General features: G+C 39.5%; 1 protein-coding gene across 6 annotated transcripts in view; it reads right to left on the bottom strand.

Annotated features, from left to right (window-relative positions):
• Positions 1-27,540, bottom strand: part of LOC143040321 (uncharacterized) — a 72,797-nt gene extending 45,257 nt beyond the window's left edge. For 2 of the 6 annotated variants that reach the window (XM_076211219.1, XM_076211222.1), the window contains exons 1-5: positions 27,261-27,540; positions 8,622-8,746; positions 8,398-8,497; positions 7,802-7,965; positions 2,971-3,135 (exon numbers count right to left, since the gene is read on the bottom strand). In XM_076211219.1, coding sequence (XP_076067334.1) covers positions 2,971-3,135; positions 7,802-7,965; positions 8,398-8,497; positions 8,622-8,741 — 549 coding nt within the window. In that variant the 5' untranslated portion in view covers positions 8,742-8,746; positions 27,261-27,540. Of the gene's footprint in view, positions 1-2,970; positions 3,136-7,801; positions 7,966-8,397; positions 8,498-8,621; positions 8,747-16,916; positions 16,944-23,468; positions 23,540-27,260 lie in introns of all 6 variants that reach the window. The other 4 variants (XM_076211224.1, XM_076211225.1, XM_076211221.1 and 1 more) reach the window with 3 other exon arrangements.
• Between the last annotated feature and the right edge of the window lie 232 nt (positions 27,541-27,772).

Below are 27,772 nucleotides of genomic sequence, written 5' to 3'. Positions count from 1 at the left end.
AAAAGGTTTACAATAGGGTAGACAGAAAGGCACTGTGGGAGGTTATGCAGATATATGGGATAGGAGGAAAGCTTCTAGGAGCTGTCAAGAGTTTTTATGAGAGTAGTAGAGCTTGTGTCAGGATTGGAAATGGAGAGAGTGAGTGGTTTGAAGTAAAGGTGAGACTTTGTCAAGGATGCGTTATGTCGCCCTGGCTGTTCAACTTATACATGGATGGGGTAGTGCGAAAGGTAAATGCAAGGGTAGTGGGTCAGGGATTGGAGATGGTTAAAGAAAATGGAGAAAAGTTAGAGGTGAGCCAGCTATTGTTTGCTGACGACACTGCGCTTGAGGCAGGATCGGAGGAGGGACTGAGGAAGTTGTTAACAGAGTTTGGGAGAGTATGTGATAGAAGAAAGCTAAAGATAAATGTGGGTAAAAGTAAGGTGATGAGATGTACAAGGGGTGAAAGTGGCAGTAGACTGGAAGTGAGCATTAAGGGAGAGCGACTGGAAGTGGATAGTTTTAGATACTTGGGTGCAAATGTAGCAGGAAAAGGTGGAGTGAAGGTGGAGGTAGAATGTAGATTGAGAGAAGCGAGTAAATGCCTTGGTGGATTGAAGAGTGTAATGAGGAATAGACATTTGGAAATGGATGTTAAGAGGGGACTGTATGAAGGAGTGATTGTGCCAACAGCACTGTATGGGGCAGAAACATGGAACATAAGAGAGGAAGAGAGAAGGAGTTTGAATGTGTTTGAGATGAGGTGTCTGAGAAGTATGATGGGGGTTACTAGGCTAGATAGAGTGAGAAATGAGGAGGTGAGGAGAAGAATGGGCTTGGAAAGGGAGCTGGGAGATAGAGTTGATGAAAGAGTATTAGGATGGTTTGGACACATGGAAAGAATGAGTGAAGAAAGACTAGTAATAGAGGTATGGAAGGCAGATGTGGAGGGAGTGAACATGAGGGGACGTCCTAGGATGAGGTGGATGGATGGGGTGAAGGGGGCTTTGGGGAAGAGGGGAATGTCTGTTGAGGAAGGATGGGAGAGGACAGAAGACAGGGATGAATGGAGAATGGTTGTATATGGATGATGTTGTGATGCATGAGGTGGAATGGGCAGGGGGATGGGGGGTGAGGTAGTATGTGTGAGCAAAATTTGACGCAGCCCGAAGGGATTTCTCCCCATCTTCTTTTATGCATAAGGGGATGGAGAGGGGGGGGGGGGCGCCGATTTAATGAAGCAGCCTTGCTGTGGATGTGCTGTGTCTTGCGACACTGCTTCTGACTCAGGGCAGTGGACAAGGTGCAGGGATGACCCGTCATCCAGGAGGTGCTAAGATAAGAGGAAGGGTAGAGGGGTGTGGAGTGTATTCAGGGATGGAATGGGTGGAAATGATTTTATGCCTTTTCCTTTTTGGCTACCTCCCTTATAAGGGGGAAAAAGCCTTGGTATATGTATGTATATGTATGTAGAAGAGAATATTTTTTCAACGATTTTCTCTTGTGCTTTTCACCAGGGAAGTCAGATTTCAGACACCAACAGTGACCTGCTAACATGTTTATGTCCCTTTGACCCTGATACTATTCTTCCATAGTCCAAATGTATTGGTGGAAATCTTCACCTTGTTCTTTGCTGTAGTCTCCACAGTTATCAGGAAAATAATCCAGATGCAATCTTAGAAAATGCATCTTTACTGACATACATGCTCCCAGAGCCTTAAAACTCTGCATCAGTTCTTGAACAATGAACACATATTCTGCACTTCTTTAGTTTCCAAGGAAATTGTTCACAATTGATTTGAAGGCTTGCCATGCATTCCTCTATTTCATTCATTACTCTACCAAACTGTTCATCCTTCCTTAGATTTCTAGTCTGAGGGCCATCGAAAATACCTGCATTCAATTTTGCATCACTGACTTGTGGAAATGTCTGCCTTATGAAAGCAAATGCTGGACTTCCTTTACTGACCCACTATCCTTGCATTTACCTCTCACATCACCCCATCTATGTATGTATAAACTGAACAGCCAGGGTGACATAACACATCCCTGATGAAGTCCCACCTTTACCTCAAACCACTCACTCCCTCCATTTCTAATCCTAACACAAGTTCTACTACTCTCGTAAAAACTCTTGACTACTCTTAACAGCTTTCCTCCTATCCCATATATCTGCAATACCTCCCATAGTGCCTTCCTGTGTACCCTGTCATAAGCCTTTTCCAAATCCATAAAAGCCCAAAATACATCCTTATCTTTTCCAATAGGTTTCTCACTCATCTGTTTCATCACAAAAATCTGATCTACACAACCCCTACCTGTCCTAAACCCACACTGTTCCTCACCAATTACTCCCTCTGTTCCTCTCCTAATCCTCTCAATCAAGACTCTCCCATAAGCCTTCCCAACTACTATACTCACACTTGTCCCCTTTTCCTTTGTAAACTGGAACTATATAGGCACTCCTCCAGTACTCTGGCACTCTACCCTCTCTTAAATAAACATTAAATAATCTCATCAGCCAGTCCACCATCACTGTACCTTATTTTTTCAGACATTCTGATGTGAAAATCCAAATTATTGACAGTGTTGGTTTTGTTGGTACATTCCTTAACAATTTTTACACTCATCAGGTACACAACAGACCAATTTATAAAAATCTCTCACAGCTATTCAATAGATTCAATGTTTACAATGGCGCGTGAATGGCGACATATAAATCCTCAAACTTCACACTTCCAATGTTTGGCAAACTTGTTTTCAAAGTGCAGACAATTTTTTCAGAGTTGAATAATAGCATTTTTTTTGCCTAAATTCACATTCAATAGCAAAAATACTTTGGAGGAATGGTCAGCAATGTTTTTTTATTTACTCTGCTTAGAGCTTTGAAAAAAGTGTAAATGTCATGCACAAAAAAAAAAAAAAAAAAAAAAAAATAAATAAATAAATAAAATAAATAAAGAATAAATAAATGACACAATTGATTACCTTAAGCAGTGTGATATCACCCTCCAGACGGGTCCTTTGGGCCAATAACTTGTCATTATTTTCCTGGACATCAAGCAGGTGCATCTCACATGCCTCCAAACGCTTTGTCAGTGTGGTGACAGTTTCATCAATTCCACTTGCCCCTGAAGTGGATTTATCTCCTCCCTAGCAAAAGGCATCATTTATAGTAAAGGAAAAAGAACAATATGTCTACAGCAATATTATTACGTATACTTTTATTACCTTATCTATACAACTAAAGAAATTTATCTTATATTATACACAGTATTTGAAGAAGGCTGTGTTGCATATGAAATGGAAAAAAAAAACCTCAATCTTGAGATTTATCTGAATTCTTATAACTTTTTGACAATCATGAATTATAGCCATTTTACAATTTGGTTAAATAACTCAATTTAATGTCAGAGAACTTCCCCTCTCAGAGAGGGCTAGGATGGCACTTCCTTGCAAAGAATTTTTTTAAAGCAAGGTAATTTAATGTAGTATGACCTATTTGTGCACCTCCCTTCCACCATGCAACCTTAAACCATCTCCATTTCTGACCTCATCCAAGTGGAGATGCTCTAAACTGCTCAACCACCAAGAGTTCCTTATAACAACAAACGTCCTCTCTCCCCCAGAAATGATAAGAGTCCACCTGCCCAGGCTGTGGTGTGGTGCAGCCCTTCTAAGTTACCAGAGGCGGCTGGATGACTGCACCACAGATAACTATCCAGGATGTAACACTTCATCCCAAACTATACAACACATTATGGAAGACTGCATTGTACACACCATATACTCTACAAGGATTTGTGGGAAAACCCGTTCCAGCCATACCATTCATCAGGGAGACAGGGCTACTTGGCCAGACAGTTTAGGGATCAACAATGACAACAACAACACTTTATTTGTATACTGAGAGCTTCTTTCACCCTTAAAAGGGGGGTACTCAAGTCACACGCAGGTCCCTATTCCCACCCATTTCGTTCCCTTCCACCCCTCTCATCTCCTCATGGGTCAAATGCAATGCAGCAAGACACAGTACATTTACAGCAAGGCCTTTTCACTTAATTGGTGACTACCCATGATGATGATGATGATGATGATGATGATGATGATGATGATGATGCATACATACATATACCAAGGCTTTTTCCCCCTTACAAGGGAGGTAGCCAAAAAGGAAAAGGCATAAAATCATTCCCACCCATTCCATCCCTGAATACACTCCACCCCCCTCCACCCTCCCTCTCATCTTAGCACCTCCTGGATGACGGGTCATCCCTGCACCTTGTCCACTGCCCTGAGTCAGAAGCAGTGTCGCAAGACACAGCACATCCACAGCAAGGCCGCTTCATTAAATAAATAATAAATAATAAATAATAATAATAATAATAATAACAATAATAATAATAATAATAAAAAAAAGATAAATCCCTTCGGGGTGAATCAAAATATCATTCGCACATATGCACCCCCTATCCTCTCTCCCCCATTCCTCCCTTCCTTGCACAACAGTATCATCCATACACAATCATTCTCCACTAATCCCTATCTCCTGCCTTCTCCCTTCCTTGCTCAATAGACATTCCCCTCTTGCTCAGCACCTCCTTCACCCCATCCATCCATCTTATCCTCAGTCCTCCCCTCAAGTTCACTCCTTCCACACCTCTTTTACTAATCTTTCATCACTCATTCTTCCCATGTGTCCAAACCATCCCAATAATCTTTCATTAGCTCTATCTCCCATCTCCTTTTCCACTCCAGCTCTCCTTCTCACCTCCTTGTTTCTTACTCTATCCAACCCAGTAACCCCTATTATACTTCTCAGACATTTCATCTCAACTAGGTGAATACATTTAAACTTTTCCTCTCTGCCTCTCTTCAATTCCAAGTCTGCTCTATACAATGCTCTATGCATCCATTCTCAGTTTCTTATTTCTCATACCACTTTTTAATCCCCTCAGGCATTTACTTGGTTCTCTCAATCTACAGTTTCCCTCCACTTCTAGTCCTTCCTTTCCTGCCACATGTGACCACAAAAATCTAAAGCTATCCACATCCTCCAGCCTCTCTCCTTTTAGACTTACTTCCACCTCACTGCCACCTTGTACATCTCACCACCTTACTTTTACCCACATTTACCTTCAACTTTCTCCTATCGCATAATTTCCCAAATTCTGTCACTAACTCCATGAATTCTTCCTTTAATCCTGCCACAAGCACAGTGTTGTCAGCAAACAACAACTGACTTATCTCCCATTTTTCTCCATTTTCTTTAACCATCTCCAGTCCCCTGCCCATTACCCTTGCCTTTACCTCACGCACCACATTTACACAGTGAACAGCCATGGTGACATGACACATCTCTGACAAAGTCCCACCTTTACCTCAAACCACTCACTCTCTCCATTTCTCATTCTAACACAGGCTCTACTATTCTCATGAAAACTCTTGACTGCCCTTAACAACTTTCCCCTAATCCCATATATCTGCAAAACCTCCCATGGTCCCTTCCTACTTACCCTGTCATAAGCCTTTTCCAAATCCATTAAGCCCCAAAAAACATCCTTACATTTTCCCAAAGCTTTCTCACATATCTACCTTATTGCAAAAATCTGACCCATGCAACCCCTACCTTTCCTAAACCCACATTGTTCCTCACCAATCACTCCTTTTGTACCTCTCCTAATCCTCTCAATTAAAACCCTCCCATAAGCTTTCTCAACTACACTCAACAAACTGATCCCTCTGAAACTACTACACTTACAATTGTCCCCTTTTCCCTTGTAAGTGAACTAACAGGCACTCCTGTAGTCCTCTAGCACTCTACCCTCCCTTAGACACACATTAAACAACCTCCTTCTTCAGACACTTGGCATGACACCTATCTAACCCAGGTGCCTTGCCTGTTCTCATAATTTTCAGAGCTACTTGCACCTCATCTTTTCTTATTTCTCCTCCATTTCCTTTTCCCATCTCCATCATTTTCTTAGCACCTCCCAATGCTACTACCAATCTCTCCCTATCCTCCTCTACATTCAACAGCTCTCTAAAATACTCCACCCACCTTCCCCTTACTGCCTCCTCTTCCACTAAGATCTTAAAAACAACAATGATAATGATTATTATTTCCTAAAGTCTCAGTGACCTGCAGCCCCACAATGGTCCTCTGACCATCTCATAGATCTTTCTGGAAAGAAACTTTTGATTGTTGTGAGAGTTGCATTAGTAAGGGACAACTTCTATATCCATGATTTATAGTAAAAGAGGGGAACAGTTGCTGGCTGTCAGTTCTCCTTGTATGAAAAGATGGAGAAAATGGAGTTGAAGTTGAGTGAGAGAGATCTTGGGCTGGGACCAATGACAGGCACCTGCATGTGGTGGTTATCTTGAGATGTACAAGGAGTGAGAGTGGCAGTAGACTGGAAGTGAGCATTAAGGGAGAGTGACTGGAGGAAGTGGATAGTTTTAGATACTTGGGTGCAAATGTGGCAGGAAAAGGTGGAGTGAAGGTGGAGGTAGAATGTAGATTGAGAGAAGCGAGTAAATGCCTTGGTGGATTGAAGAGTGTAATGAGGAATAGACATTTGGGAATGGATGCTAAGAGGAGAATGTATGAAGGAGTGATTGCACCAACAGCACTGTATGGGGCAGAAACATGGAACATAAGAGAGGAAGAGAGAAGGAGTTTGAATGTGTTTGAGATGAGGTGTCTGAGAAGTATGATGGGGGTTACTAGGCTAGATAGAGTGAGAAATGAGGAGGTGAGGAGAAGAACGGGCTTGGAAAGGGAGCTGGGAGATAGGGTTGATGAAAGAGTATTAGGATGGTTTGGACACATGGAAAGAATGAGTGAAGAAAGACTAGTAAAAGAGGTATGGAAGGCAGATGTGGAGGGAGTGAACGTGAGGGGACGTCCTAGGATGAGGTGGATGGATGGGGTGAAGGGGGCTTTGGGGAAGAGGGGAATGTCTGTTGAGGAAGGACGGGAGAGGACAGAAGACGGGTGAATGGAGAATGGTTGTATATGGATGATGTTGTGATACATGAGGTGGAATGGGCAGGGGGATGGGGGGGGGTGAGGTAGTATGTGTGAGCAAAATTTGATGCAGCCCGAAGGGATTTCTCCCCGTCTTCTCCGTTTATGCATGGGGGGATGGAGAGGGGGGGGTCGCCGATTTAATGAAGCGGCCTTGCTGTGGATGTGCTGTGTCTTGCGACACTGCTTCTGACCCAGGGCAGTGGACAAGGTGCAGGGATGACCCGTCATCAAGGAGGTGCTAAGATAAGAGGGAGGGTGGAGGGGTGTGGAGTGTATTCAGGGATGGAATGGGTGGAAATGATTTTATGCCTTTTCCTTTTTGGCTACCTCCCTTGTAAGGGGGAAAAAGCCTTGGTATATGTATGTAACAGCGAAGCTGCCCATTTTCGAGACCTGTCAACACTCTCACCTCTATCAGGAGGTGCAGCCTTGAGGGTCTGACACTCAATCTCCAGATTGGTCCCAAGCTCCATCTCTCTATTAACTTCATCTGTATTTCTCACACTTTTTCACACATGGGGAGCTGACAACCGGCAAATGCTCTCCTCTTCCTAACACTTTTGGTTGGTGACACAGATACAGTCCCACACTAATACAATACTGACAGCAGTCCAAAGTATCTTCCCAGAGAGATCTGTGGGAGGTTCCAAGGCCTGTTGTCAGCCACTGTGGGGTTGTGAGTTTTCCATTTAGTGAAACTCAAAACAATAATTGATTGATAAAATCCCAAAAAAACAGGACCTGCTCTACACTTTAAGAAATAGATGAAAGCAATTCAAATACCTGCATGGAAAGTAAGGCATTTTCTTGCTGGAGCTTTGTGATCTGGTGGTTAAGTTGAGTGAGCTGCTGTCGTTGCTGCTGCTGCTGATGTTCACACTGCTGACTCCAGCGCACCACTAGACGCAGCTGCTGACGTAAGGCCAAGTTGTTCTGGGCAATAGTTTCTTTGACGGAAAAGACAATTATGAATGATGAATACAGGCAAAAAATAAAATAGGGTTGAAATCAACTATGGATGTATGATTCACAACCAAAGCAGCACCCCAGACCTTTGTAACATAATAACAAATTCCTGGTTCTTTGATTAGACAAAAGAGAGAAAGAACACAGGAGAGAGAGAGAGAGTGAGAGAGAGAGAGAGAGAGAGAGGGAGGGAGAGAGAAAGAGAACGAGCAAATACTAAAGGGAAGTAAAGGGAAAGAGGATTGTGGAAGGAAAAAGGCACGAGAAAAAGATTGAGGGGACAACAGAGACAATTCTCCTTTTTCTGCAAAGGAAATCATTGACAACAAAAACAAAGACAATCATGTGGATGTATTGTGAGTCTTTCTCAGAAGTCAAATTCTGACAGAATGATACATCAATGGTACCCTCACCTTTTAATTCCTGGTTTTCATTGATGAGCCCACGCAGTTTTGCCACCAAGTCTTCCTGGTTGAGGGATGATGCTTGCGATGCTAAAGATGCCAAAGAAGCCTGCAGAACAAAATTATTGATTATGTTAAAATAAAGAGAAAGTGAAAAATGTTAGTGAAAGAGAGAGTTATTACAATGGATACACCAAATAGCTATACAACTTAGTTCAGTTTAACTAACTTACATGAACTTCAGATGCTGTACCATTGGCACTGCTGGATACCAGCGGAAGGAGAGAATCTGCACTCTGTGGGTCTGTCGCACACAGTCCCACCTGACCCATGGTCTCTTCCTGGTGTACCATCACACCTACAAAGAAATACAGTTTGTCCAGTTGAAATGTCCTAGGAACAAACAAACTATAAATATATATATATATATATATATATATATATATATATATATATATATATATATATATATATACATACATACATACATAATGAAAATGATGATCTGTCTCTTAGAGGGAGCCCAAATCAGCATTGTCATCATCATCAATCAGGAGCACATGCTATGGAGCATGCCATTTCATTCACATGCTGTCACCAATCCCTAAGGTTTCTCTGAACAAACTCCCATGTAGCCACCCTTACTATTTCAAACAGATTTTGGTGGGTTCTGTCAATTTGCATCAGCCATGAGTTGTGTAGGTGTCCCCTTTGTCTCTTCCACCAAAGGTTGTCTCTTGTGAAGACAACCTTGTAAGTGGAATAATTATTACGGAAATGTACCACATGTTCAGTCATGAGCAAAAATTTTGACCCATGTTACAGTTCTCAATGTCAATATGATTTTCTTTGTTGAGTACAAGATATATTTTCAATTTAAGAAACTCATATAACTGTAAACTACATACTACATGGGAAAATATATATGTAGCATGGGTAAAAACTTTTCCTCATGACTCCAAATTGACATTCACAAATTTTTCTGGTAAGAGGCCTAGACACAGTCTTGGAGAACAGTTTCTAGTTTGATACATAGTCATTCCAGCGATACCTCATGAAGGCATGTGGTACCAAAGATGTTGATACTCCTCTTCGAGTCAGCATTCAATGTTCATGTCTCACATCCATACAGCAAGATGGGGAGCACAAGTGATTTGAGGATTCAGATTTTAGTTCTCCTGCATGAACATCAACAATGCCATATACTCTGGTTGAGTGAGTCCATAACATCAGGGGTAATACTAATCCCTTGAAGGATTTCCTGCTATGACCCACATTTGGAATATGCTGTTTCTGTATGGTCACCGAATCTCATTAAAGACATTGACAGACTGGAAAAAGTACAATGGCGAGCCACAAAACTGATTCCAAATATCAAAAATAAATCATACGAAAATAGACTAAAACACATGAATCTGTTTTCCCTAAAAAAGCGTAGACTCAGAGGTGACTTGATACAGGTCTTTAAGATTTTAAAGGGAATTGACAACATCAACAGTGACAAAATTTTCACATTGAATGAGAATCAGACAAGAAACAATGGTCTCAAACTGTCCGGAAATAGATTCAATTTGGAAGTAGGTAGAAACAACTTTGCCAACCGTGTAGTTAATGAATGGAATAAACTTCCTGCACAGGTAGTGCAATGTAGTTCAGTTCGAAGCTTTAAGAATCATTTAGATAAATACCTAAATAAGATGCTGTAATGATTATAATTTATGTTATATTATTTGTTTTTGTTTTGTTATCATTTGTCTGTCTGTTTTTCATTTATTATTAGTTATATGTCAATCTATTATTATTTACTATTTACCTGTTTGTTTATTATTTAACTATACCTATGCATTTATTTATGTATTTTATTTGTTATTTACATTATTATAGTTTTTATTTATTGTTTTATCATTAATATGTTTTTTTTTTCGCATCCGACCTAGATATGGATCAAAAGGTCTCCTGTCGGCATGCTCTGCCTTTGTAATCCTTTGTAAACTGTTATACATTATACTTAAAAAGTATGTGATGCTTTCCAAAACCTCAATATCCTCACCACAAGCATGGACAGACTGAACTGTATCATCCAGTAAGCCCCCAAATATCTGGACCTTGATCTTGGTCAAAGAGATCTAGTGTCCAAGCTCTCCTTCCTGTGAAATGACTCAAGAACTGCAACCAGGTATTCTCCAAAAACTCTGTAAAAATTTCAGCATCATTGCAAAAGACAAGGTTGGTGACCTTAGTATTGCTAATGGAGGCTTCATAGTGACACTGATTGACAATTCTCCTCAATACCCAATTCATGCAGGTGTTGAAAAGTGTTGAGTTGAGGATGTACCTTCGTCTCATTCCTGAATTAACAGGAAAGAAAAAGGATATATATCCTCCACACTTTATAGCACTTTTCACCAGAGTATAAGCCAGACATTAAGTCAATAATCCTTGCAGGAATCCCATGAATCCAGAGAAGATCTCAGAATACCCCGTAATACATTGAATAAAATACCTTCTTGAGATCAACACAGATTGCAAGCAACCTCTGGCTAGTCACTCAGTCCATTAGCCCTGGTCTCTTGTAGGAGACCCACTCCTCCCCAAGGTACTGGCAACAGTCTCCAAAGGCCTCATTCACATCTGCTAAAGCTTCAGAGGCCTGATATTCTGGGTTCATGCCTGGTAAGTCAACATCTGATCAGACCTAGCACTTTGTATTTTTTGGAGCACCAATTTGTGGAGTACCAATTTGAGTTTTAACCCCTGCTGAAACTCAAACTCCACAAGAATACAAAGTGCTACAATTTGATCAGATGTTGACTTATCAGGAATGCCTCCAGAATGTTCAGGCCTCTGAAACTTTAGCATATGTGAATGAACCTGTGCCAGAAACAGATGGGTGACCACCTTGCTCAGCACACTGAGTAATGTACTACAATAGTTGTTACAGTCCTGCTGATCCCCTTTCCTCTACTAGCCAAGGATGACTTGACCCTTTTTCCAGTCAGAAAGAATGGATTTGAGCTACAAAACAACAGATGACATTGCATGCAACCCATATATCATGGTCTCACCTTTAGCTTTCAGCAATTCTATGCATAAATGCATTTAGGTAACCATCCTACACTAAGACAATACTAACATAGAATAGGCCTACCTACAGAAACAAACTGCCTCAGATGCAATCATCACAATGAAGACAATGAACAACTCATCTCACATTGCCCCACTCTAGCCATACCCTAACAACAAAACAATATCTTTTTCCTTGAGTGACTTATATGGGCTCATCCAGTGGCTGCTGCTGGTTACCTGGGAGCCATGGGTCTCCTGTAAGAGATACCTGAAGGAATCTTGGTTGCTAGTTGGAAGAATGAACTAAACTGTTTGTTAGTGGGAGAGAGGTTGACAGTGATGGAATATACTGTTGGTCTCAAATGCTTCCTCACTCTTGCCATCAACTCCTTGATGGAGTCTAACCCAGAGGAACCACTAGGAAGTGGTGAGGCAACAGTTGGTTTTCCTTGTCTGCTTTCAAAACCCACTCTGAGATCTTGCCTCCCTCTCCTTTAGCAGGAGATGAGAGAGCTGCAAGACTTTGAAACAGGATTCATAACAGGTAAAGAAAATCTAATCCTCTTACTGAAAAGGTGGATGAGATAAGTCAAATTGACAGAAATCTTGGGTATGGTCCAGAGATTGAGTATCACACCTTCAGGGGGAGGTAAAGGTATTGATGAGTTTTGAAAATGGGTGGCAGGAACAGAGTTCTTTCTGACTTCTGTCTCACAGGGCATTACTTGCAGCAGGTAGCCCCAAGGGTTGGGCTGGGTTCAGGAGAGTGTGTATTTACCTAGTTGTATTTACCTAGTTGTATTTTACGGGAAGGGGAGCTATGCTCGTGAGGTCCCGTCTTCATATCTCATTTTATCTAAACTATTTTTAAATTCATGTATTGTTTTTGCACACACCACTTTCTCATCTAACTTGTTCCAACTGTCTATTACTCTGTGAGGAAAGCTGTTCTTTTTCAAATCTCTTCTATAGCTGTCTTTTTTTATTTTCTTTCCGTGTCCTCTTGTATTTCTGTCATCCCATTTTATCAGATTCTCTCTATCAGTAATTTCTATGCCTTTCATGATTCTGTAAATAGCTATCAAATCTCTCTCTCTTCTTTGCTCTAGTGTCTGTAGTTTAAGTTTTTGTAGTCTCTCTTCATATGATAGTTTTGAGAGTGTTGGTGCCAATTTTGTAATTGCTCTTTGTATTCTTTCAAGTTTTTTTATACATTTTTTTGTACTTGGTGACCATATCGTTGCTGCATATTCCAATCTTGGTCTTATCAGGGTGATTAGGATATTCCTCACCATTTCTTCATCCAGGTATGTAAATGCCACTTTGATTGTTCTTATTAAATTATAAGTTTCTCCAAAAATCTTATTTATATGTTTCTCATGTGACATATTATTCATAACAATGACTCCCAGGTCCTTCTCATTTTCTACTTTTTTTATTCCTTCTTCTCCCAAATTATATGATCCTGTTATTCTGTTTTTGCTTTTTCCAAATTCCATTATACTACACTTTTTTGTATTGAACTCCATCTCCCACTTCCTACTCCATTCTTGTACTTTATTTAGATCTCTCTGTAGTGATTCACAATCTTCTTCAGTTTTCACTCTTTTCAGTAGTTTTGCATCATCTGCAAAGAAGCTCATATAGCTTTCAATTCCTTCATCCATATCATTAATATATATAGCAAACATTATTGGGGCCAGAACTGTTCCCTGCGGGACACCGCTTATTACTTCATTCCATTTTGAGTGCTGGTCTCTTATCACTACTCTCATTTTTCTTTCTTGCAAAAAGTCTTCCATCCAATTTAGCAATTTACCTTGTATTCCTCCTTCAGATTCTAATTTCTTAAGCAACTTCTTATGTGGTACTTTGTCAAAAGCTTTTTTTAGGTCTAGAAATGCACAATCAGCCCATCCATCTCTTTCTTGTATTATATCTATTAGCCTTGAATAGAAACATATTAAATTGGTGACGCATGATCATCCTTGTCTGAATCCAAATTGCCTTGGATTTAGTACGTTGTTTTTTTCCAAGTATTTTACCCATCTACTTTTGATAATTCTTTCACAAATTTTTGCTATTGTACTTGTTAGAGAGACTGGTCTATAGTTGGTAGGTTCTTTATTTCCTCCTTTATATATAGGTACTATATTTGCTTTTTTCCAATCTTCTGGAACTTTTCCTTCTTTTAAGGAACTGCTTATTATGCTATGTATTTTGTCTGCCAGTTCATTCCTGCATTCTTTCAGAATCCAGTTTGCTATTTCATCTGGCCCATGTGATTTTCTGACATCAAAATTACCCAAGTGTGTCAATATTTCATTCTTTGTTACTTCTATTTCTTCCATAGGGGGGACTTTTTCTTTCCACTCAATCTCTTCAGGTTGTATATTTTCCCTTGTAAACACTGATTTAAAATGTTTGTTCATAATTTCTGCCATTTCCATTTCCTCAGTGTATTCAACTCCTCCTTGTCTTAATTTCTCCAAGTCTTGTTTGTTTTTCAGTTTATTGTTTACAAATCTGTAGAATAGTTTTGGTTGATCTTTACACTTTTCTATAACATCTTTTTCATATTTTCTTTTTTCCTCTCTGCACTTTTGTACATATTCATTTCTATAACCAGTATATATTTTCCATTTTTCAGGTCTTCTGTCTTTTTTCCATCTGGTCCAGGCTTTGTCTCTTTTGTCTTTTAACTCCCTACAACTTTTGTTGTACCAGCATTTTACATATTCTTTTTCTTGTTTTTGTCTTGGGACATACTTTTCCACTCCTTTTTTGTAAATTTTTGTCAAAATATTCCATTTCTCTTCCACTGATGTTTCTTCTTTGTATATTTCTTCCCAGTTTTCTTGTTGGAAGAATTCTCTTATTTTATCAAAGTTTGTTTTTTCATACATCATTCTTCCTTTTCTATATTGTTCATTTCTTTTCATATATTTTTCTTCATTAAGTTCCAGTTCAATCAATATGTGGTCACTTTTACCTATTGGTGTTTTATATTCAATTTTGTCCACTATTCTAGGTTCAGATGTAATTATTAGGTCTAGTCTCGATGGCTCTTCTTCATTTCTATACCTAGTGTTCTCCTGTATCCATTGTGTCATTGTATGGTCAGTAACCATCTCAAGTAGAGCGTTTCCCCATGAGCCGTCTCCACCCTTTACTGTCATTTCTTCCCAGCAGACTTCTTTGCAATTAAAGTCGCCCATCATAACTATTCTTCCTCCCTCTTCCATTATCTTGTTTAATGCTATCTTTGTGTCCTCTAACATACATTTATGTTCACTCTCTTCCCATGAGGTTGTTTTTGGGGGCACATAATTTATCACAAACTTTCTGCTCTTCTTATCTCTGTCTTCTACTTCCATCATTATCACCTCTACTGTATTCTTTCCATATGTGACACACTTCACGTTTATATCCTTCTTAGTCAGGAACATAACTCCACCCCCTTCCTTTTTCACTCTGTTTCTAATCCAATAATTATATGCATCATGTCCTACACTGTTGGGTGGTAGTGGACCTTTTAATTTTGTTTCTACAATTCCCATTATGTCTGGTTCTTTTTCCTTCAAATAATCATTCAGCTCATTCAATCCTGTAATTAATCCATCTATATTTGTGTAAGACACTCTTAGTTTTCTGCCAATTCCATTGTGTTCTCTGTTTCCCTTTTGTTTTTCTCTTGTATGTCGACTTTCTTTAGTTTCATATTCACTACTCTCCAATAGAATCTCTCTTTTTCTGACTCCGTTCTTTTCTCGTTTTTTTCCTTAGCTTCAAGTCTTTTCTGTTTTTCTTCCTCTCTTTCCTCTTTATTCATTTCCCTTTTTAACCATACCTTTTTATATTGTTCACTTGTTGCTAGTTTCCCTGTTTTGGATAGAATTTTCTCTGCCATTGTTTGTGACCTGAATTTAATCTTAATTGGTCTGGTCTTATCTGTACTATATTTTCCGAGTCTGAATTTTTCCTCAATTTCCTTTATAATTTCTGGTTCATCTTCCTGGACTAATTTTAATAAACTGCTTACTCTTTCATTTTCCTCCTTGATTCTTGCGGTTCTATCTGGGTTATGTTTCTCTTCCATTCCTAATATAGTTATACATTTCTTTTTGTCAGCTAATTCTCTTACTATATTCTCCTTCTGTCTCATCACTTTAATAACTGAGTCTTCATTATGTTCTTTCAATTGCTGTTTGACTATGTCAGTGAATGAAACCTTATTCCCTTCTTGGGTTGTTCTCCAATTTTTAGCTTCTTTAGCTATTGTCTCTCTGTTTTCATTACTATTCTTCTTCAATTTCTCATTCTCCTCCTTTACATTTCTTAACTGTCTTTTTAGGTCCTCTATTTCATCAGTTAAGTTTCTGTTTGCCTTCTCTAGTTGTTCCAACCTTTCAATTCTCTGGAAAATGGAGTCAACATTACCTAACCTACTTTCCAAGTCCTCGATCACCTTATCAACTCTCTCCTCTAGTCTTATCAGTCGGGGGGGGGGGGGGGCCCGCTTTAAATCCCTGGAACATATTCTCGTCACTTTCTACTGTATTGCTCCTCTCTATACTTCTAATCTTTACATTTTTATTAGACATTTCATCATCGCTCAGTCTTTTGTTTACCTTTCGCTTGTCTGGCTGGGCCAAGTCTACTCCCTCCTCATTTCCTTCCATTTCCCTCAGTAATCCCTCCCCTTTTCCTCTTTCCCTACTTTCCCACTACTCCACGAGCAATTTCCCCCCCCACCCTGTAAAAACACTAGGCACTTCTCTTTGCGTTGGGATCCACAATCTGCACTTTTCTTCAGAACGTTCTTCAAGCCGTCCGTTCGTTGAAAGTGTGTGTGTGTGTGTGTGAGGGGGGGCTCCTACAGTGTTTCCATCACAACTGTTTAACCACTTCAGTGTGATGATGCCTACATAGGTGTCATAAGGCATGAGTGCGTGCAGGAGGATGCCGGCATCGGCGTCTTGATTATATATTTTATGTAGTTGTACACGAGTTACCTCTGGATTTTGTGAACTGGTTTGATCACATTTTTTGTTTATTATTACTCAGAGTAAAAGAGAATGAGTAATACAGCAGTGACTTTATGTTTTATAATGTGAGTAATATGATGCAAATTACACACATGGCTGCCGATGCTGCACGTGAGAATTTGAGTCATGCTGAAGTGGTTAACAAGTGAGAAAATGGCAAAATTGATGGATGAGTTTGGATAATATGAAGTCAGAGGTCTACTATGAAGATTTTCAGGCTTGCTAACATAGAGAATTCAAGATATTGTTCTATGGCAATGTGCACACATCAATACATTGTGCTACACTAATATCCCACCAACCCCTTTAATAAGTAGCAATCAGTGCATAGGTGTAATGGGAAATGCTATGACCTTACTGAATTCATGCATAGTGGTGGTGCACAATTTTACTTCAAACTTTAAGTCTACTTACTACGAGAGAGTCCATTGAATTTGATGGCTAGAATGAAAGCATAATTATATTAATACAGTTATAAAAGCACCACTTGCTTATACAATATTCTTTACTGATAGTCTATCAGTAATACATACATACATATACAAAAGGCTTTTTCCCCCTTACAAAGGAAGTAGCCAAAAAAGAAAGGCATAAAATCCACTCCCACTCATTCCATCCCCACATACTCCACTCCCATCCACCTTCCTTCCTCTTATTTTGGCTCATCTTGGATGATGGGTCATCCTTGCATCTTGCCCACTGCCTTGGGTCAGAAGCAGTGTCCCAAGACACAGCACATCCACAGCAAAGCCACTTCATTAAATTGGCAACCCCCCTCTCCATCCCCTCATGCAGAAATGGAGAAGATGGGGAGAAATCCCTTCAGGCTGCATCACTTTATTTTTCACACATACTCCCTCACCCCCCATTCCCCCTCATGCATCACAGCATCATCCATACACAACCATTCTCTATTCACCCCTACTTCTGTCCTCTCCCATCCTTCCTCAACAGACATTCCCTTCTTCCCCAATGCCCCTTTTACCCCATCCATACATCTCATCCTTGGTCACCCCCTCATGTAATATTGGGTAATAATAAATGTTCTAAAAAAGAGTGAGATATTGCATACTCAGGTCAGACCACAGTTCAGAGGAAATTGTCTATACAAGATAATTTGGAGAATAGCTGTTATAATTTGTGGTTTATTAATGTATGCTGCTTCCATACAACACACTTCATGTATTGGACTAGTTAGTCAAAGATGTTTATATTTTGGTTAGAAGTCCTGCTTTTTTTTAGGAAGCTGTGGAGGAATGACTGAGGTGTTGGTGTTTTATCACCCAAGATATGGTGGTGTCACTTGTTTGAGTGGGTAGATTAGAGTAGGTGGTTGTTGCAAAATGTTGTTTAGATCAGACATTTTAGAAGATGTGGTACTGTCCTGTTTTACATTAGCAGATGAAAGGGTCGTTTCCTGTCATAAGGTGGCGATGTTTGAAGAGATAATGTCCTGTATGAAATTGGCAGTTGCTGGCAAGTCTATAAAAATAAACACCATGTAAAGATGAATTCTTTATTAGTATGACGTTTTGCTTGTTACAACTTTATCAAGTACATCAATATCATGCAAAGCATTATACTAATAGAGGCTCCATCCTCGCATGGTGTTTATTTTGAGAGATAACGTCCTGTTCTTAAGCATCTTGTGCTTTTTCAAAATGTCAGTATGTTGATGTGAAGACAGCCATGGCTTGACTGTTTTCAGGTGGTTTGTTGGGTATAGTTCTCTGCATCCTTGTCATATATTTAACACTGAAGACCAGAGCACTGGGTAATAGTCTATTGCAGGACAGTGGCATTCAGATAACAGCAATAACCACCAGAATGGCTCTTAAGTCACTACAGGAGGAAATACTGTGTTCTTGTTTGAGAGGAGGGCCATGGGTGTACCAGATGAGTTGGCTTGACATCCATGGTCAAATTTGGTTTGTATGAAGGCCTGGTATAAACTCCAGAGAGAGTTTGCTTGCCATCTTGTTTGGATAGTAGCTTCAGATCAAAAGCTTGGAGACAGGATGTTTTTAGTTGTTTGAGGTGGGGAGTCCAGGTGAGACTACTGTCAAAATTTAGGGCCAGAAATTTAATCTGTTCTATCTCTGGAAGGGTGAGTTTTTTTCTAGTTGTATTGGTGGAATATCAATGCAGCAACAATGTCTACAGAAGTGCATGGTGTCTGATTTTAAGGTGGCAAAACAAAATCCATGGTTTTCTGCCCAATGGTGCACTTAGGTTATGGCATTTTGGAGAAGGTTGCTGGTATGAGCAGGGTGGGTTCTGAAGCAGAACAGGCCCTTTATTGACATATAGGCTAGCAGCTATTTATCTTATTCATTTATCTATTTTGTTGTTGTTGTTTTTTTTATGTCATCTATAGTGTGGTGAGGATAAGCTTGCTCCTATATGTACTTGGAATGTTCTGTGGGTTAGGAATTGGGATATGAACGTAGGCATAACTTCTCGGAATCCTAGGATATCAAGTTTATAGAGAACCTGTGGTTTCCAGGTCATATCACATGCTTTTTCTAAATAATACAGAATTTACATGTTTATCAGGGAAATGGTTTCTTGGCATTTTTCAGATGGGGAGTTTACTGGTGTGGTGTGATTGATACACTCCATTATATCTTCTATGTTTTCTCCTGAGATGGATTCTTTTTTCCAATGGAGAGGCTGTAGGTTTTCAGGTGGATAAGGGGAGGGGGTAGATATGGGGATGGGGTGGATAAAGGAATATGGTGGATAAGGGGATGGGCTGGATAAGGGGATAGGTTGGATAAGGGGATGGGCTGGATAAGGAGATGAGGTGGATAAGGAGATGGGGTGGATAAGGTGAGTGGATGAATGGGTTTGTGGGTGAGGGTGGTTGTGGACTGGAGGGGGATGGGGGTCACATAGGAGGTTCTTGAGCTGTTTTCTTGGGATAGAAGGATTGTAGGTGTTAGGGTAGTGAGTGGAGGTGATGAATGGGTTTATGGCTGAGGGTTTTGATGGACTGGAGGGGGGTAGGATGTTGCATAGGAAGCTCTTGCACTTCTGATGGGCTGAGTAGCAGATTCTAGTGATACAATTGAGGGGATACAGGGGTTTGTGTAGGGGATTTTAATATCATGTGGGCAGTCTCTCTTGGCATGACCGAGTAGAACTATTGGGAGGAGGGGGTCATCTGACTGACTGTAGTGCTTCCTTGTATATGAGTCCTGGTCCAATTAACCTGAATTATACTTGTCTTTGGGCTGTTCTGAAATTGATGCATTTTAATTATTATCTGAGACTTAGGACTTCCTTTTTTTGTTTGAGACTATTTTAAGGATACAATTTCTAGCCTATTCTCCATGCAGGGTGAGCAGAATGGAACCTGAATTGGGTGCTCAGTTGTGTACACTGCTACCAAGCTGTGCTGCTTCCTAGACCCACAGTGGGTGATCAGTGGGCCTACATTGCCTGACATTTGGGTTGTGACTACAGGGTTCCTATGATCACCTTCTCTACCCCCAATGTCATGCATCATTGCCAGAGGACCTTTGATTAATAGTTGAAAAAATCAAGCTTCTGTTAAGTAGTGGGAGGGAAGTTTAATTGTGATTGAATATAGTGGAGGAGGCTCCAGGAAGAGCCAAGAAAAGAGGGAGACAGGGAAGGGTGGTGAATGGGAGTGGAATGGGTGAGGATGAAATGGGTGGGAATGGAATTATGCCTTTTGGCTCTGGCTACCTTCCTTGTAAAGGGGAAAAAGCCCTTGGTATATTTATGTATGAATATAGTGTCAGCCTCAATCATTGCTTCACTCTTGGCAACTTCCAGATGGAAGCAGGTCATTGGAAATACTATGTGGAGGTGGTGGGGTAGCAGCCGGTCTTCCTTTTGCAGATGTCATCTCTGAATTTTGCCTGGAGATCCTGCTATCCCCTTCTTAGTAAGGAGATGAGTTGAAGAAGGTTGGTATACCTGGGGAAGTCAGCCTTTGCTCCCCACAAGTTTTGAGAATAGATTGTTTTCTTGGTCATGTTATGTTAGTTTAAGTTTAAAATGAAGGATCAATCATTCAATCAATCTGGTGTTCCAGGTTTCTCTTGAGGGAAACCCACAGCTCCTAAGTAACCAGCAATGGCTACCTGATTGGGTCATGAGTCATTCAAGAAAGAAATATTGTGTTGTCTAGTTATAGGTAGTGTGGGGTAATGTAAGATGAGGTGTTTAGTGTCCTCTGTGTAATGGTTACATCTAGGGCAGTTTCTTTCTGTAGCCAGGTATTGGCACTCTCTTAGCACTGGATGGTGACCTGAACACAAGTGTGCTAGTTTGGTTCTTGTTTCTGGGAAGAGTTTTTCTTTGGGGTTGATGGAGTGGGGAATTTAGTGATTGGTCTTGTAGAGCTTGTTTTATCATCTGAGTGTGAATATGAGCATGTGTGTGATGTTATGAGATAGGCGTGTAGGGTTGAAGGCTCTTACATATAGCTGTGTGCCTATGGTTTTCATGTGATATCTTCTGGGAAGGTTTTTGGTTTCAGTCTGTGTGCTGGTGTTTAATTGTTGTGAGGTTGGTGCTTCTATTACACTGGGTAACAGCCAAAAAATCGTCTGGGGTTTCTCAGCTGATTTAGACTAATTTTGGTGTTCTGAGTCCAAATATCACATTGGTTTTGCTCAATCAGGTCAACTTTTTGAGATACAGCCATAGGCCTACCCTACATATGATAATTTGAAGGGTTTTGAGTTCAATCCTATTTTTCTTGAAGAATATAGCGAATTATTCATATATAAATGGTTGCTTCTGGTGTGTTTCTGTTTGAAATTGACTAATTGACTTATTTCTTTCTTTTCAGGGTATTGATATGGCTTCGGCGCGACGGTCATGCAGGAATAATCCTGACATTTTCTGCTACATTTGCGGAGAATACACGCTGTCAATGCACAGGAAGAGCATCACAAGCTTTGTGAAGCGCGCATACCAGGCTTACTTTCAAGTCAAGCTGGGTGACCAAGATAAGTCCTGGGCACCGCACACGGTGTGCATGACGTGCATGGAATACCTCCGGCGGTGGACGAAGGGCACGAAAACTTCACTGAAGTTTGGGATTCCGATGGTTTGGAGGGAGCCGTCTGACCATGAATCGGATTGTTACTTCTGCGCCATCAATACTACTGGCATCAACCGGAAGAATCGGAGCAGCCTCCAGTACCCCGACCTTCCATCTGCCCGCCGTCCAGTTGCTCACTGCGAAGAACTTCCTGTACCAGCGTGCAGAGAGCTTCCTGACAGCGACGACGAGGCCACCACTGCATATGAGGGAGGAGATACAGAAGAAGAGTATGAAACACAAGATGGTCCGCAGCCCTTTTCACAATGTGAGCTTAATGATCTGGTTCGGGATCTCAGCTTGTCGAAGACTTCCGCCGAGCTGTTGGCCTCCAGACTCAAAGAGAAAAATCTACTCGGCGAGGATGCGCGTATCACGTTCTTTCGTAGAAGGCATCAGGACTACATGGGCTACTTCTGCCAGGAGGAAGACCTCGTGTACTGCCGAGATGTTGCCAGTCTTCTTGTTAAACTCGGCGCTCCTCAATATGATCCGAGAGATTGGCGACTCTTCATAGACAGTAGCAAGCGCTCTTTGAAGAGTGTGCTCATCCACAACGGGAACGAGTTCGCCTCAATTCCTCTTGCGCACTCCACAACTCTCAAAGAGAAATATGAAGCAGTCAAGTACGTGCTCGACAAAATCCAATATGAGCAGCACCAATGGCTCATCTGCGTCGACCTTAAGATGGTGAACTTTCTACTTGGTCAGCAGTCCGGGTACACAAAGTACCCATGCTTTATATGTAAGTGGGACAGTCGAGACAGAGCCCAGCACTATGTGAAGAAAGAGTGGCCGGCACGAGAGCAGTTAGAACCTGGGGCGAGCATCATAAACGAACCTCTTGTTGACTGGGAAAAGATTTTGTTCCCACCGCTTCACATCAAGCTTGGGTTAATGAAACAGTTCACGCGCGCTCTGGACAAGGATGGGAGGTGCTTCAACTACCTGTGGCGAGCCTTCCCTGGAGTGACCATTGAGAAGCTGAAGGCCGGCATTTTCGATGGCCCACAGATACGGCAGCTCATCAAGGACACAGAGTTCGAAAACTCCATGAACACGCTAGAGTGCGCCGCCTGGAGGTCGTTTGTGCAGGTGGTGAACAACTTCCTGGGGAACAAGAAGGCAGCAAACCACGCCACACTCATCAACAGCATGATAAAGAACTTCCAAAACCTCGGGTGTTTGATGAGTATAAAGATGCATTTCCTGTTCTCACACATGGAGAAGTTTCCTGAAAACCTTGGTGTGGTCAGCGACGAGCAGGGAGAAAGGTTCCATCAGGACATGCGTCAAATGGAGGAGAGGTACCAGGGGAGGTGGGACGCAGTCATGCTCGCGGACTACTGCTGGTCGCTGAAGAGAGACAACCCAGCAGCTGCTCACACACGGAATTCGAGAAAACGGCGATTTACGCCGTGAACTCCGAACTTTTGTGTCACGTAACGCTCATGTACATGTATTAAGCTTATCAAATGTAATCGAGTATATAAAAAATGAATGAATTTGGATACGTTGACTTTTATTTCCCCAGGAAAACGGAAAAACCGAATTTTTATGATCCGCAGAAATTGGGTTTTTGGACGAAAAATCATTTTTTTCTTAAATGTCTGTAGCGAACAATCCTGATCTGATTGAGAAAAACCAAGGGCATTTTCGGACTCAGAGCATCACAATTAGTCTAATTCCGCTGGAAAACCCTGGACGATTTAAAAAAAAAAATTTTGTTACCCTGTGTTATTATTCTAAATGCATTATTTTGTAGTTTATAAGGTACCTATGTTTTCTGGTTTGCTGAGAAAGTTCTTATAAACTGTTTTTAGACTACCATTAGAGTTTCTATTTACAAAAGCCTACACTTGCAATTGATTTAATATGCTTACTTTCTTGTTGATTTCCACTGTCAAATCTTTGACATATAGGCTGAAGATCATACGAGTATCAAAAGTGAAGTCTAGAAAATTAGAAAACAGTGAAAAATGGGTGATTCTTCACATGACCTGCCACACCCTGTTTATAATAGCACATACTCTCAGGTATTTCAGAATTAACTTAAATCCTTACCCTTACATATTTTGTACAAAATATGTCACCCACGAAAGTCTATAGATTTAATTGGAAAAAAATTGGTAAATTTTTAGAAGTGCACACCTACATGATATAGTAATAGAAAATTAAATATTAATTTTGTAAATTATAATACATCAATGTAATATACCAGTATGTTTTTCTTGGTGGAAATCAATAATAGAAAAAGTTTATAAAAGTGATACATAAACAAACATAGCCACTTCGACTGCTTGAGATGCCATCTTTGTTTTGGTAGATGCTGAGGTCAAAGATATTACAGTATGATAAATCTGTCTATTCTAACCAAGCGTGCATTTAGTAATGTGGTACCTGTAATTCTAGAGGTCATCAGGGTTGTTGTCTTTGATCTCAAAATCTATCAAAACAAAGATGGCATCTAAAGGAGTTAACACAACTTTATGTATGGGCCACCCTAATTTATGCCCAACTGTGTCCAACTATGAAAATATGGTTTTTATACACATTAATTGCTAAATTATAAATAATAAAAATATCTTTTTATTAATTTTCATCTATATCTGTCACATAGATTCAAATAAATTGTTCTATTTGGCCATGTTAACTTGATGTCATCACTTTCCATCTTTCCCATTGCATCCACAGCAATATGCTAATGACTCATGCTATTTTTGTTATGGTGCCTTATACTTCCGTAAATATACTGAAACATATCCCGGGAAGACAGCTGTATGCTTGCTTTGTGCACATTTGTGATATTAACCAATTTCAATGTTTTACAAATACATATTTTAGATGTATTGTATGAGGCTACTGTTCATGTTTTTCTGTAAATGTACAAAATCAATATTGATGTAAAATATATATAACGATCAGGTACTTGAAATATTTGTCTCTTTTTATTTCAATATGTTCCATGGGGTGCCCACCATGACAACCACAACACTGTGGACACATCTTTGATGGAAAGTGATGACATCATGCAAACATGGCCAAATAAAACAATTTATTTGAATCTATGTGACAGATATAGATGAATATGAACAAAAAAGTTTATTGTTTATAATTTAACATTTAATGTATATAAAAACCATATTTTCATCATTGGACGCAGTTGGACACAAATTAGGGTGACTGTGTAGGCCAAGCCTATAGCTTTTAGCATTGTGTTCCGATATCAATTTCTGACAAGAAAAATGTATACTGCATTGATGTACTATAATTTACAAAATCAGTATTCAATTTTCTAGTGCTACATCGCGTTGGTGTGCTCTACTAAAAAAATGCCAAAAATGAGCTATTTTTAATTTTAGTATTAGTATTTATATTTGAATACCAAGACAAAATGCCAGCATGGTAACTAATGCATTTCGGTCTCACTAATTGCCGAACAAACCGAGAAAAGCCGAACAAAACAACAAAACCCAAACAAGGATGGGTTTTGCTCAAATGCACACTTCTATATATATATGGTTGCATTATTTGAACTATTTTCTTTAAAGTGTGTGATTTCCATGTAATATGATCAAAGAGAACTTACGTTTTTATCCTCTGCAATTTTACCGACCCCGGCTACGACTCGTCCAGCCCGCCGTCTATGATCACTGGTGGTATGGATCAAACTACACTTTTAAGTTTCTTACTGTTGTGTTATTAGTGTAATAGACTGCATATAGTTGAATTATTTAAACTCTTTTCTTTAAAATGTGTGATTTTCATGTAATTTGACCAAAGAGAAGTTATGTTTTAGCCTCTGCAGTATGACCGACCACAGCTACAAATACCGTAACAAATTAGCATATGGTTGCATTATTTGAACTATTTTCTTTAAAAGGTGTGATTTTCATGTAATTTGATCAAAGAGAAGTAACGTTTTTATCCTCTGCAAAATTACCGACCCCAGCTACGATTCGTGGTTACAAATTTACCGCTAGCCTGCCATCTATGTTCTGTGAATGCAGATCATCACTGAGCGTCAGGGTTGCCAGATTGGCATTTTTAATGCCAAATTTTGTATTTTTGGAATGTTTTGACTGTGTTTGGCAGGAAAATTTGTTGGGTGGCATTTTTGGGAATTTGGCATTTTTAGGGGGTGTTTTTAAATGCCCAGTCATGATTAGAGATCATTCTTTTACTTGTATCAAGAATTAAATGATGTATGTGAATTATATAAATTCATCTTGGTTATATCATGTGGGAAATGTTGCAAAGATTTTGTGTCTAGCCAAAGGATGTTTCAGCTCTTCTTTAGTGAAAATATGTATGAACGGAGTAGTGCATCAAACATTTCTAAATCTGATTATGCTTTTGATTATATTTAGACACAATAGAAAAGTCACAAATGTATTTTCTATTTATGTATGTCAGAGTCTCTAGGAGGTTGTTTAATAAACTGGTTTGATTTATTGTAGAGGATACCAAAAAGTTTACTTAGGAACTTAAACGTAATGTATGGAGTAATACATTTTATTTTAGTTATTGGTATTTTTTCTTTCTCACATAATACGGAGTATAATATATTTTATTTTGGAAGTTCATATCTTTCTTTCCTTTTCACACACAGTCTTGAAAGTAGATTTATTTCAGAGGATGGTGGTTTATTACAGTACCACTAGAATTAAATGATGTACATGAATGATATAAATTGATCTTGGTCATATCATGTGACATTGTTGCCAATCTGGCAACCCTGACGCTCAGTGATGATCTGCATTCGCAGAACATAGATGGCAGGCTAGCGGTAAATTTGTAACCACGAATCGTAGCTGGGGTCGGTAATTTTGCAGAGGATAAAAACGTTACTTCTCTTTGATCAAATTACATGAAAATTACACCTTTTAAAGAAAATAGTTCAAATAATGCAACCATATGCTAATTTGTTACGGTATTTGTTGCTGTGGTCGGTCATACTGCAGAGGCTAAAACATAACTTCTCTTTGGTCAAATTACATGAAAATCACATTTTAAAGAAAAGAGTTTAAATAATTCAACTATATGCAGTCTATTACACTAATAACACAACAGTAAGAAACTTAAAAGAGTGTAGTTTGATCCATACCACCAGTAATCATAGACGGCGGGCTGGACGAGTCGTAGCCGGGGTCGGTAAAATTGCAGAGGACAAAAACTTAAGTTCTCTTTGATCATATTACATGGAAATCACACATCGTAAAGAAAATAGTTCAAATAATGCAACCATACATATATAGAGGTGGGCATTTGAGAAAAAACCCATCCTTGTTTGGGTTTTGATGTTTTGTTCGGCTTTTCTCGGTTTGTTCGGTTTGTTTGGCAATTAGTGAGACCCATGCATTTCAGGCTATGCCTTTATTTTGAATATGTACCTTCTTGTCTTCGTAGTCCTCAAAGAGAAAATTTTACTGTAAGGTTTCAACGAAAATATGACATATGTGATCCAAAACCACTAACCAATCAACTATGGCCATTGCCAATTAATATAATAATGATTATATTTTCTAAGCATATGGACATTATGATTATGATTGTCATTACTTAGAAGTATAATTGGAAAATTTAAAAATCCATTTACTATTTACAATGCCTATGACAATATTGATCACAATTATTTTTTACTAGTTTTATATACTACGACACGCCCACCTTACCTTTTATTTCCTGGTCGTAGGGCTACCTGGTATTGTTTTGGAACTTGTGAGGAAGGTCACAGGCTTTGTTTGGGATCTGTTTTTATACAGGAATGACGAAATGTAATATTTTGATCACTGAAATAAATTGAGAATATCTCGTACTATATTGATTTTGACTTCAAATTTGGAAGTGTATAAACATATCTATTTTCGTGTAGTTTACCAGAATTACAATTTCAGTACAAATAAGTTATCAACAAGTTTGTTATTGTTTTTGTGGTAGTTTCCAGTGATCGAGTAAAGCTTTATAATCTATCATATAACACCGTACTAAAGTTGTACTCGACCACAAGAACAATTATGTGGTTGAGACGTTGAGATATGTATTTTGTGGAATAAATTACTAAAGATAATTTGAACGAAAAAAAGCTAAAAATACATAGAAGGATCTCTATGATCATAAGTTTTATCCTGTATAGAGGAAATTAAAATATTCCATATTGTCAAAATGTTCATATTTCGTTCTCTAT

Source organism: Oratosquilla oratoria, chromosome 28 (assembly GCF_046742065.1).
Source record: "Oratosquilla oratoria isolate Oo_2021 chromosome 28, ASM4674206v1, whole genome shotgun sequence".
NCBI classification, from domain to species: Eukaryota; Metazoa; Arthropoda; class Malacostraca; order Stomatopoda; family Squillidae; genus Oratosquilla; species Oratosquilla oratoria.
Note: the sequence above shows the minus strand (reverse complement) of the source record. Positions and strands in the feature narration are given on the sequence as shown.